The sequence below is a fragment of the Grammomys surdaster genome, unplaced genomic scaffold, assembly GCF_004785775.1.
Source record: "Grammomys surdaster isolate TR1022 unplaced genomic scaffold, NIH_TR_1.0 98, whole genome shotgun sequence".
In the NCBI taxonomy this organism is placed as follows: Eukaryota; Metazoa; Chordata; class Mammalia; order Rodentia; family Muridae; genus Grammomys; species Grammomys surdaster.
The window spans coordinates 315,371-327,934 of record NW_021604577.1 but is presented as its reverse complement, the minus strand read 5'-3'; the positions used below and the strand labels follow the sequence as shown (position 1 = coordinate 327,934).

The window sequence follows — 12,564 nt, the reverse complement described above, 5'->3', positions numbered from 1 at the left end:
ATATATATATATATATCATACACATATATATAAAATCAGCCTCTGTGTGTGTGTGTTTCCGGTTTCTACAAAAATCTTACTAGAGTGAAGATGTTAGCATGTACAAAAGAAAGGTGGATTAAGGCTTCCTTGTCAGAGTTTCTAGAACCATCCAAATGAGCAATAAAAATTAGGCCCTCCACAGCAGTTAGAAATGGCTACCTAAATCATGTGCTCATACCTCCCTGTTCTTTTGAGAACATCAGCATCAATGAGTTTATATGAGGGAAGACTCCCATGAGTGAGGAGGTCCAGAGAGAACACTCATGGTCAAGAGCTGTGGACAGCATTTGAGGGTATGAATCTCCCCAGCTACCTCCCAAGTCCACCACCAGCAAGACTTCCCAAGAGCAGGAGCAGTCCAAACAGAAGGCCCCTGTGGAAACTTTAATATACTCTTGCTCAAGTTAAAAAATGCAGTGTCTAACCTTATCACATCTAATGGAAGAAACTGCCACTCTGGGGCAAAGTGGATTTACTTTAGGAGTGTACAAAGAAGCAACAGTTTCTTTGAGTTTCATTCTGGAACAATTTTACTGATGCTAGATAATACAGGGTTCTTTGGTTTATGGGGAAATGAAGCTGTTTACATTACAGGGCTTCCCTCAGCATAGACCAGAGCTCCAAGGAGATGCATGAAATGAGGCATGAAGGACTGTTCTGTCTCGGACAGCTAGCTCCTTCAAAGGATATTCACGAGTCATTTTCTCTTCCTGCCCATTTCTACTAGTTGGTATCAAGCATAAAAATAAAACAGGGGGAGAGATGCGTTAGAGAAACGGTTCAGTTGGCAAAATGCCTGCAGCACAAGCACGAGGCCTGAGTTTGGATCCTTAGCACTCACATCAAAGCTAGACCTAAAGTCCCACTATAGGTAAAATCTACAGCTTTGCTGGTCAGCCAGAGCCACACCCCTGTAAAGGAACTGCTCAGCTGCTGTCTCAAAAAAAAAAAAAAGTCAGGTGGGAGTGTTAGAGGAAGACCTTTGATGACAGTCTCAAGCCTCCATGCGCATGTGCGTGCACTCAGAAGCGGACATCACTCACCAAATAAATAAATAATGATGAAAGAAGATAATTAAGTAAAAATGGGTGTCAGAAAAAAGCGGGCAAGCCTGGTCTTCGTGAGGTGGGTGGTCTCTTCCAGCCTGGAAAAGCTTAGGTCGGAAACATGGCTTCAAGGCAGTCCTACCTGGCCTAATTTAGATATCTGGTTTACTCCATATACCAAACACCTGGTTAGATATAGAGGACTAAAAAGAAACCTGGAAACCTGGGTTCAATCCTCTTAAGATGCTAGAGCAAGTGAGGGAACTCACCGGCTCTACAAAGCAGGTAGAAAAAAAGAAAAAAAAACTGATGTAAGTAGGGAATGAATTCAAAAGGTAAAAAAAGAAAACCATTTATTTCTTTCCCTATTAGGAGGCCAACAAAGCGCAGGTGCTCCTTTATTCTGTACCTCGTCTGTCCCAAGAAGAGACACTTCAGAGCTATGACAGCTACATGTGTGGCATGACAAAAAGACCCAGAAAAATTAAAGTGGAAATACAGTGAGTGCCGCAGACAATGTTAGCCTGAGTGGATGAGCCAATGGCAGGCAGAGGAACAAGACAATCACCTTGACTCCTTTCTCAGCTCCTCCCAGCTTCGGGGTGTAGAAGGAATCGCCCTCCTGTGTGCTGCTCTTGTTCTTGCTGTCTCAAATCCATTGCACAGCTGACCAAAAGCAGAGAGCACAGAGCATCTGCAGGGAGCCTGGATGGTTACCCAAGTCTAACCATGACTTCATCACACAAAACTCTCTCTGCACAAACACAAGCTCAAGACCTAAGAGACAGCAAGGCACACAAGAAAGAACCCAAGCAGACTTTCAGGGCTGCCTTCAGTGTGAGACAAACTCCTTTAACACCTATTGACAGGACATCAGAGGGTTTACCTCATGTTCGTTGAGGGATATGGTAGACCTTTTATCAAACTTCTCTGAATAGCTTTAGACTTTTTCCAAGGGTGAAGAAGAAAGCCCAGCCATTATGGTACCAACATTCTTTTTCTGGACTGACTCCTGCAGACCCTTGCTTCCTTTCTCCCTTTCTGACCCTTTAGTAAGCCAAGGACATCATCGCCAGAGACACTGGGAACAATGGTACCTTGGTCAACCTGCAACTATGCCTCTCTTGTGGCATTTCTACACTAGATGCATCTGTTCAGGGGGTCTTTGTCAAGCCCACTCTGGGTACAGTGACAGGATCATAGAGTCCTCACATCCCACTTTCAAAGACTTCAGAAGGGGAGGGGGTGCCATTTGAGGTCCTTCAAAGTGCATTTTTTGTTCAGCTCCCAGGATTCCTGAACTCAACTCAAAAATAAACAATAAAAAGAAATGTGTGCAACTCCCAAGACAAACAACCCCACAAGGCTTTCTTGGGAAGGCTGTCATGCAGCATAAGAGGACACGGGCCTGTTGTACAGTCCCTTACTGTATGGTCTGACCTGCATCACACCACACCAAACCTGCCCCATCCCAGGGTTAGAAGGCTTTGGGAGGTGCAGAACCACACAACTGAGTCTAAATATGAGCAAAACAATCAGCTAGAGTCCAAGAGCAACCAAGCTAGAATGATAGACAGACAGACAGATGTGGAAGTGGCAATGTCCTCGGCTGACTGAGCCAGCTCTATAGTCTATCTCAGATTTAGAGCAGTCAAGGATCAGTGGACAGGAAAAGATCTGGACCAATAACAATGACAATGCTTCCCGGCCTTTGCCTGGGAGGACTGATTGATTGGCTGACCTGTGAAGATGCTCTGCATTTGCCATCACTTTGTGGGTCACATCTCCCTGACTGAACCTTCCCTGCTAGTCTAGGCTCAGCTCAAAGCATTAGCCTTCAAGGAACTCTCTGGGCACAACTTTCATGGTGCCTTTTCTCCTATACTGTTTCATAACTCATACTGTCTGCAACTTCTATATTGATAATGGCCACAGTCATATTTTCCTAAAATTACCTTTGCATGTTAGAATTTCCTGTCCATTTTCAACTGTAACACTTTCTGGGCCATCAGGACTTTATGGGAAAAACCTGGGCCAAATGCACCTGGCGCAAGATCAGGGCCTTGGGGGTTAGGAGTTCTTAACCTCAGGAAGGCTTCCTTTCCTCCTTAACGAGGCCAGGGAGCAAGGTCATGGTCCTGTCTAGCAGCTCCCATCACAGGAGCTCCACCCTGTCCTCTATCCTACCACCCAGGCTGCTGTGGAGCTGAGGACAGCCCAAAGCCATCAGCGTAAGATGTGCCCAGCAGTAGGCACCTGGAGGAGCAGAGCCAGGAAGAATATCCCAACCTTCAAATCATAGTGTATTTCCTCAGTCTCGTTTCTTCTAACATGTCAGGCTAGTGGCAAAATGTACAGAAACAAGAGCCACACTGATCTTGATCTTACCATGACTGTCTCTCCTGTTAGTTGCTTTTGCCTCCATAGATAGGCTGCAGTGAGGGAAATGAACAAAGTCTCTAAGGCTCCCATGTGTTCTTTGTGTCCCCCATGTGAAAGCCTTACACACTCACTGTGACTGAAATAAAATATACTAGTCCCAAGTACATCACTTCATTATCGAGATTTTCAGCACCCTATTTACTAATTTTAAGTAGCATGAGTATTTGTAGAATACTGCGTGGATTTTGAAAAGATTGTCTTTTATTTTTAGTAAAATTTTCCTAACAATAAGCAACCCTCTATGGCACTTTAATAACTGCTTAGCCTCTAATTACACACATAAGCCACAATTTGCCTACTGAGACACTGCCAACGTTTTTACTCCACCGCACACACACTATCCAAAGTGAACATCCTTCTATACACATGATCATTTATGCTACATAAAAATCTGAGAGAGTCATGCACTGACCAGCCAAGAGCATCATTACAGCTCTCAACAAAGGTTCTGACACTTTACCTGACCACCAGCAGGCATCAGTGTTTCCAATTTCACAACTTGCAAATACCTCCTTCTTTTTGTTTTTTGTTTTTTTCATTTAAGTCAGAATTTCACTTATAGGCCTGGTTGACCTTGAACTTGTGATCCTGACCCCCCACATGCTGAGATTACAGGTGAGCACTATCATGTGCAGATATACTAACACTCTAATACCCACTTGTATGGTTGATTTTGGTGATGGTGATTTGGAGAAAACTTCTGGTACTTGCAATCCTCATGCTACTGACACCAGAAGAAAAGCGTGCTTATGTTTTTATCTTAGCCAAAGTGAAGACACAAACAATTCTCTTGAGCTATAAGTGAAACAATGTACCAAGTATAGACAGTGACCAGACTCCAGAGCTTGGCTCAATACCTCTGCATGGAGTTACAAACTTGTACTTTTTTTGATGGCTGTAAATCAGGATCTAGCCCAGTGCCCATTCACTCTGCTGCATACTTGCTAAGTGAACAAAAGAGCATGGTTTTTACATTTATGGCTTTTTTGAATGTATAAGGAAAACAACTACAATGAAATGGGATGGAATGGCCCTTGGAATTAAAGTTCTGGAACAGAAACCACCACCAGCCAGAACAATGTCTCTTCCTGTTTTCCTAGCTGAGTTGGCTTTTCCAAAACAGCTCTCCCAGTCCCATCAACAAAGGAAAAGCATTTTCAGTGGGCTTCTTGCATTATGCTATCATTTACTCCACAACAGAAACCCAGGGCAAGGCGCATGAAAGGAAAGCTAACATCTCTAAAGACCGGAGCCAGGAGCATGTTGACACCACGCACTGCAGCATCTCCACTACAAAATCACAGCAATCCAATGCCATTACAAATTGAATAAATAGTTAATAAGCTGGTGCCCCTCTCTGATCCCACAAACAACTTAAAAATTAAATAGCACACGCAGCTATGAGGGAGTCAGACCACTGTCACAGTTAATTAGCTTGGAAGCTACAAAGGACATCCTGCCATCTCCAGCCCATTGTCCTGTCCTTATCTAAATTTCACTGTGTCTCTATTGTTACTGCTTTTTTACAGGAAAAACTTAGTCTTAGAATTTCAAAAGTCAGTGTTATAAAGATGCTAAAAATAGTGCAAGAGAAGTTATAAAGGGTAGAACCCAAGACTAGGATGTAAAAATAACGACTTAATTCTGTATCCTCTCAAATCCCCTTAGAGCTTTACTTTGTATTATTTATGTACAACTGCCTTTTATTGGAAGACTAAGAGCATGGAACACAGTGAGCATTTGCCCTTCAGAGAACTTTACAGTTAGTTAGGCTAGTTAACATAGTTATATTAGGTACAGTCTTACAGAAAGAGAACACTAGTGTTTGTGGCTTTTCCTATAGATTTAAATAATGCCATTGGGGCATCAGGAGACAATACAAGCTGAAAGGGTTCCAACCATTTTTAGATGTCAGCTGGTGCCGGGCAGTGATGGCACACACCTTTAATCCCAGCACTTGGGAGGCAGAGGCAGGCAGATTACTGAGTTCAAGGCCAGCCTGGTCTACAGAGTGAGTTCCAGGACAGCCAGGGCTACACAGAGAAACCCTGCCTTAAAAAAAAAAAAAAAAAAAAAAAAAAAAAAAAGGCTGAGCCAGTGGTTTTTGGCTCTAGGCTCTTCCACTCTTCCTATCATATCAAGAAGATTTTTCGAGACTTTGCTTGGTCAGATGCTATAATGGTTGGTTGGGTTGTCAACTTGAGTGGATTAGGAAGTGTCTCTAACTGATGAAACACACTTGTGTGTCTATGGGAGCACTTCTGGAGAAGATGGACATGTGAGAGGGTGACAGGGAGTAGACCTCACCCTCGATGTGGGCTGTGAAGCCCTCCAAGGACAGCCAGGATTTAAAAGTCCAGTGAAAGACTGCATGTGATACCAGCTTGGCTTCTTTGTGAATGAGTGGGTCCATGGCTGCTGCTGCTTTCCTCCATAGACATCAGACTCCAGTACGTTTGACCTTTCAAGGGGTACCCAGTACCAGTGGCTCTCCAGGAATGGGCACTTGTGAGTTTTCAATGCTAACTGGGGACTTCTGGGATCTCTGGCTCTTGCCTTTCTAACATACAGACACCCATTTTGGGTTGTTCAGGTACCATATCATGTAAGCCAATCTAGAGAACTCCATTTTATAACCAGTATATCTATATGCACATATAGATACACATTCCTTTGGTCCTGTTCCTTTAGAGCACTTACCTAATACAGACACAGAATGTCTTGTCTTACAGAAACCTTACTGTTACCACTTCATGACCTTCTGGATTCCTCACACTATATACTATAGACCTGTCTTTTTAGTTACCTTCCTGCTTTTATCTTTTCTCTCAAAGCCCACTAGGATTTCAAAAGGCATGATGAACATACCACAATATAGATCCATATGGTGAGAAAGGAATTAAATTCTAACCGTCCCAATGATGTAAGGACACCAAAAGTTCTGTCACCAGCTGTGAGGCATGACCTGCTGCAGTTCCCTCTCTCTTGTCACCTAGAACTTGGCAAACTCTGAAACAGGCTGTACAGACTGAGGACCAGCCCATCCATCTAAAGACTACAAGTTTTTAAACTAGGGGCTGGAGGGATATCTCAGCAATTAAGAGCACTTACTGCTCCTTCAGAGGACTGGATTTGGTTGCCAGCACCCACATGGTAGCCTGTAACTCTAATTCCAGGGGATCAGATGCCTTCTTCTGGCCTCTTTGGACACTGGCACATACATATAAGCTAAAAATAAATAAAACTTTAAAACATACTTAAAAACCAGGTTCTGTACATGTGCTGGAGATACAGTATTAATGTCAATTATTTATGGGACTGCCCTGGCCCTGCTTTGTGCCTCCATTTGGCTTTTTATAAAACGACAGAATGCTCTCCAGCCCCAAATGCTGCAGAGTCTATCATTTAAGGATGGTTCTTATAATGAAGCTCTGGAGAGGTAGGGCTGAACTCAGTTTGTGCTTGAGTCCCTTCTATCTCTGCACACACAAACCAGTCAGTCTGAGTGGGTAAAAGGATCATATTTAGAGTGAGTGGGTGCATGTTTTAGTAGGAAAAAATGGCTTGAGAGACATGAGCAATTGGAGGGACCAGGGAGACAGAGGCCAATGACAGACAAAGCAGGGAGTGTGGGAATCATGGGCCATGATGCCTACATCCTAGTAGATAAAATATTCAAGGCACAGGTTCCATTCTGGGCTTGTATCCTGTTAAGACAAGGGTAAGCAGTATCATTGAAATGCTGGCTGAAATGCTGCCCTGTCCATAGGGATCTTACTGCTCCATGATACTGGTTTGGGGACAGTTCTGGAACATGATGGAATGATAATGCCTTCTGGGTGTAGTCCTGGAAGACTGGTCCAAATGGCAGCCTCTGCCTGCACAGTAGTGTGGCCCACATGCAGTAATAAAACCACCATCTGCAACTCACTTTGTCAGCCTGGCATCCTGGCAGACCCAAGCTCGTGTCTTCCAAGTATTGGTCTCTAACTTTGTACAAGGGCAGCCTCCACATGTGTGGTCACCACAAACCTGTATTTCTACAGTGACACTTCCGTCAGACAATAGTTATGTGTTTTCAGGAAAGGAAGGCGAAAGTGTCATGTGGATTAATGTCAAGGTTACCCCTTCCCAGGACACTGGGAAAGCATAGGAAGACAACGGAAATATGTTTAAATTGCCTGTGCTCATATCAGCCAAAATCTACCATTCTATCCAGGGTCCCTGGATCTTGTATAATTGTTCTCAAGATGATAAGCTTTTTAAAAGCAAAAATACGAATAAAATGTGAGATCCCCAAAGTAACAAAAGTCCTTGTTCCCACAGTAGTAACCTATGGACATTCTGTTATTAGCCTAGAAAAGTCTGAAGCATATAAGCACCGCTCCTGGGCTTAGTAAGGAGCTACCAGGAAGCTGTGTCAAGCCCTGGGCCCACAATTAGCCTTACTAATGATAGATACCATTAGCAAAAAGGGGGAAGACTCACACCAGAACTCAGAACATTAATAAAGGTAAAGCCCAGACACATGACCCAAATCTGGAACACTTTATAGTCCAGTGGAGACCTAGACCACCAGTGAAGATAAGAAATGAGTTTCCATCTGTGTTCTGTGTAAATGGGCCACACCAAAGAACTCTACAAAATGCTGACCGCCTCTGTTCACACTGCCATATAGTTTCCTATTTGTTTTCTTGTTTAAAATCAGGCTTATTGAGGTGTATGGGTAGGAAAAGCTCACGTGATCCTGGAACTCCCATTATATTACAAGAGACCGAAGTTACAGCACCCTCAAAATTTCCTGATGCCCCTTTGCAGTCAGCCCTTATCCCCAGCCCATGTCAATCAAATGACTTCATAATTTTCTATACTTAAATACAGGTTTCTACACTTCAGAATTTCCCTCAAATATTTATCATATTTTTCTGATTTTCAGACATACCAACACCAGGGCCAGATTTGACCACATTTGGATTAGAATATATGTTATCATCAAAAACATTTTAGATTATATTTGACAGTACTTTTCTCTTTTGAGATGTATAACTGTATAGCTTATAATATATGGCACTTTCTTTAAAAAAAAAACTCAGTGAGATACAGCTTAATTCTTTCATGACAGTTACTTCATATTTACTAATACTAAGTGTTCCAAGACCACAGACACTTGAGAGTGGGGTAGGGGCCATGCAGAAGTCACCACACTGCCATGCAGTCATGTCTACAAGTAGAGGGTTTTCTACTCATTGAGATTACACAGAATTCTCTCTTGTTGGCCACGCTTCTTCTTTCAGGAAAATCTCCCCTAGACCAAATGGTACACAGACATAGGAAGCAAGGCTGAAGGAGCTATCATCAGTCATTCATTCCTATGAATCATTGCTAGGCCATCAATCCTTACATAGGAATAATCCAATCATTTCTTCCATAATGAGCTGCTGCAGTAAAGAAGCCTCATTTAAAACCCATTGCAGTTTGACTGCTACAAGGCTTTTGCGATGGTATCAAAAGAGAAGTCTCAGAAAGAAAATTCAATCTATGGAGAACAGATATCCCAAATCCTCCACACGTACACTTCAAGCTCCTCACATTTTTCTCTAGGAAACTTTTCAGACTTTTTTTGCGGGGGGAGGGGGAGAAGAAGGAGAGAAGAGCTGAGGATTGAACTCGGGGCCTTGTGCATGTCAGGCAAACACTCTATCACTGAGCTACATGCCCAGCCCTTCCCTTGATACAGTTTTAAAGTGGAATATAAAGTAGAAGAAATGGAAGTGTTCTTACCTGACTCCTCAAAGTGTTCCTCACTGGATAGAGTTCTAGACAAGATAAGTATTAATGCTTCTTTAAATTGGTCAAAATGTACCTAAAAAGCAATTAAAAATAAATTGAAAATCATTTTCCACAACCCTAAGAAGGCAAACCCATCTGCAGGGCATCTGCACTGTTCGCTCTCATCCTGACAGCCTTGAGGAATCATCACCCACGTCTGTTCTCATCCTTCATCTCTCTAAAGCATGGAAGGAAAAACAGGCTGCTCCTTGCTGAGGTGCAGTGCCATGAACACACTGGTGTTTATAAGAATACAAGTATCTATTCAGCTTTCTAGGAGAAAAGCTAGCTGGCAAACCCTCTGTAAACTCAGGAAGATACATTGTGAACTCTCAACCCCTTTTACCTTTTAAACAAGATCAAAAGAGAAAGACATTAGGTTGGGCTTTAGGAAAAACCTCCCGAGTAAACGACCCATTGTCAAGCTGCTCCCCGGATGCTTTCACCTCTTAGAACAGTCTAGAAGGAAGTCAGCTCTTTCAAGGAAGACTTTAATATGGGTTTTGCCTGGGGCAAGTATATAATATTTATCTCCCAGGTCCCCGTGAGTATAGAAAAAAAATCAATGGCAAACACACAGAATACAAGAAGTCTGAGAAGTACATCCATTGGTTCATAAAACATAATTGCCTTGACTAACATAGGATCCCAGTCTGACTTACAGAAACACTCATCAGAAGCGCTTACAAGGGTAAAAGTTGTTCTTCTCCACCTTTATGTGACCTCGGCCTGGGACAGCAGGGAGAAGTAGCATTTCTAGACAACATAATTCTAGTTTGATTTGTGTGATACTTATTTCCTGGACAGAGGTTTCAATTATAAATAATAAGCTTAAAAAATCACTTCCAAATTATAATTGGAAAATTGACAAAGCATATCAGTCATCTTATTGGAAAAAATGTCCTATCTGCACAAATCAAACATAGCAGAGGTGTCCGTCTTGACACATGTCATAAGACTGAAGAATGAGCCAGGCTTAGTGGTTGCAGCCTGTAATTCCAACTACCAAAGAGCCAAGGCACCAGGCCCACAAATTTGAAGCTTGCCAAAGTGACAGAGTAAGTTCTAGGCCAACCCAAGCAACTTAATAAGATCCTGTCTCAAAATCAAATAAATGAAAAATTTAAAATGGGCTTGTGATATAGCTCAATGGTACCACACTGTCCTACCATATTCAAGGCCTTAGGGTCAATTTCTTAATATAAAACAAACAAACAAACAAACCCAACACACATACACACACACAACCAAGCCAGGTATGGCTTTAATTCCAGCACTTCAGGGGCAGAGGCAAGTGGATCTCTGAGTTTAAGCCCATCCTTATCTACAGAGCAAGTTCTAGCATAATGAGAAAGAGACACACAAAGAAACCTTATCTTAGGGGGAGGGGGGAGAAAACCAAAAAACCTCAAGCCAAACTGTATTTAGTTATACTTTTGCATATTCTTCCAAAGTAGATGTGAGCTCTACTAACTTTGATTCATTAAAACTTGACCTCAAATTATATTTCTTTTAGAGATTTGAAAGTATTTAATTTATTTATATGTATGTATATGTGAATGTGTGTGCCCGCTTCTTTGTATGTGCATGCAGGTGCCCATCCTGGCCAGAAGAGAGTACTGGGTATCCTGGAACTGGAGTTACAGGTAGCTGTACACCACGTGGTATGAGTGCTGGGAACCAGACCTAGATCCTCTGGCAGAGCAGCGACTGCTCTTAATCACTGAGCCATCACTTCAGCCCCATATACCTTTTAGATCATGTGGGCTTTACTTAATTTTCTAATTGCTGTTAAAGAGTATAACTTGATATATATATATATATCTGTATGTGTATGTGTATATGTATGTATAGATGTAGATGTTGAGAAGAGGTAGGTTTTACCCTCTTGGCAAATTTCCTGTACGATATGGACTTTTGAAATCAACAAGCTACAAGAAACCTCGAACAGAAGTCTGTCCAGGGAGGTAGAGCATCTGCTAAAGCAACAAAATGGTCCATGAAATGGTTAAACAATCACAGGAAAGAACTTTGTGTCTGGCTGGGCAGTGGTGGCCCACACCTTTAATCCCAGCACTTGGGAGGCAGAGGCAGGCAGATTTCTGAGTTCAAGGCCAGCCTGATCTACAGAGTGAGTTCCAGGATAGCCAGGGCTATACAGAGAAACCCTGTCTCTAAAAAAGAAAAAAAGAAGAAGAAGAAGAAAAGAAAAAAAAGAAGTTTGTGTTTGACAACCACCTTAAAACCTAGGGAAGAAAAAAGCACACAGTCCTGACTTCAGAAATAGGCTCAAGTAGGCATGGTGCTACCCTGGTAAACTGGAGTTCACATGGTTGAGACCACTTACTCCAACAGCCAGTTTACAGTATCACATACTAGGAGCCTGGCCCAGCTGACAGATGTCTCTTAAGGTCAAAAACCATTCCTCCTCATCAGGGCAGGCAGCAGAGTGGCTGGGAAGATGCACCTAGGCTCTGAAGGCCACACTGCTGTTCAGTTCCCATTGTGACCTGGCTAGCTTGCCTAACTGCCCTAAGCTTTCATCTGCTGATCTGCAACCACTGGGCTGTCTAGCAAATATATCTGTAGGATTCATTTGACAGGTATATATTGAACAGCAGCTATGTGCCAGACACTAAGCCCTGGTAACACAGCAGAGATGGGAGTGACACAAGCCACGGTCTTCATGGAACTCAAACTCAGGGAATGTCATAAGGTGGCCAGCAGGCACTGTGCTAAGAGCACCTTATGATTTCATAACATCCTTCCCTAAACAGTGCTAGAGAGGGAAAAATTAAAGTTATGTAAAATGTCTAGAATACTCTAAGACTTACTAGGTCCCCATAAGTGGCAGTTAATATTAACATGTATAATCCTGGGTTGACTGTTCCCAACACAGAGAAATGGGGCTGAATTTTGAAGCATGGCAGTGACCGCAGGAGTAACATAGTCAAGTTCCAAGAGGGTAGGGTAGCAGTTGGGAGATCCTGGGGCCAGTCTACTCCAGAGATCTGTGGAGTTGCTCAGAATCAGAGAAACTGCGCTGGTCTATTGTAGATGGAGACCCCTAACTCTGAATTTCCCCAACTCGAGTTACTCACAGAGGGCCCTGAGTGAAGCCTCGCTCCCCTACCTGCAGTGATAAGCTAAACAGGGGGGCCTCATTTGAAAGGAAAGCATTTGTCCTGAGAAATTCAAGCCCCTT

At 42.8% G+C, this 12,564-nt stretch overlaps 1 protein-coding gene across 6 annotated transcripts in view; it reads right to left on the bottom strand.

Moving 5' to 3' along the window:
- Nin (ninein) overlaps positions 1 to 12,564 on the bottom strand; it is a 97,011-nt gene that overhangs the window by 66,161 nt on the left and 18,286 nt on the right. For all 6 annotated transcript variants that reach the window (XM_028781645.1, XM_028781653.1, XM_028781621.1 and 3 more), the window contains one exon: positions 9,312 to 9,393. In XM_028781645.1, the coding sequence (XP_028637478.1) occupies positions 9,312 to 9,393 (82 nt within the window). The remainder of the gene's footprint in view (positions 1 to 9,311; positions 9,394 to 12,564) is intronic.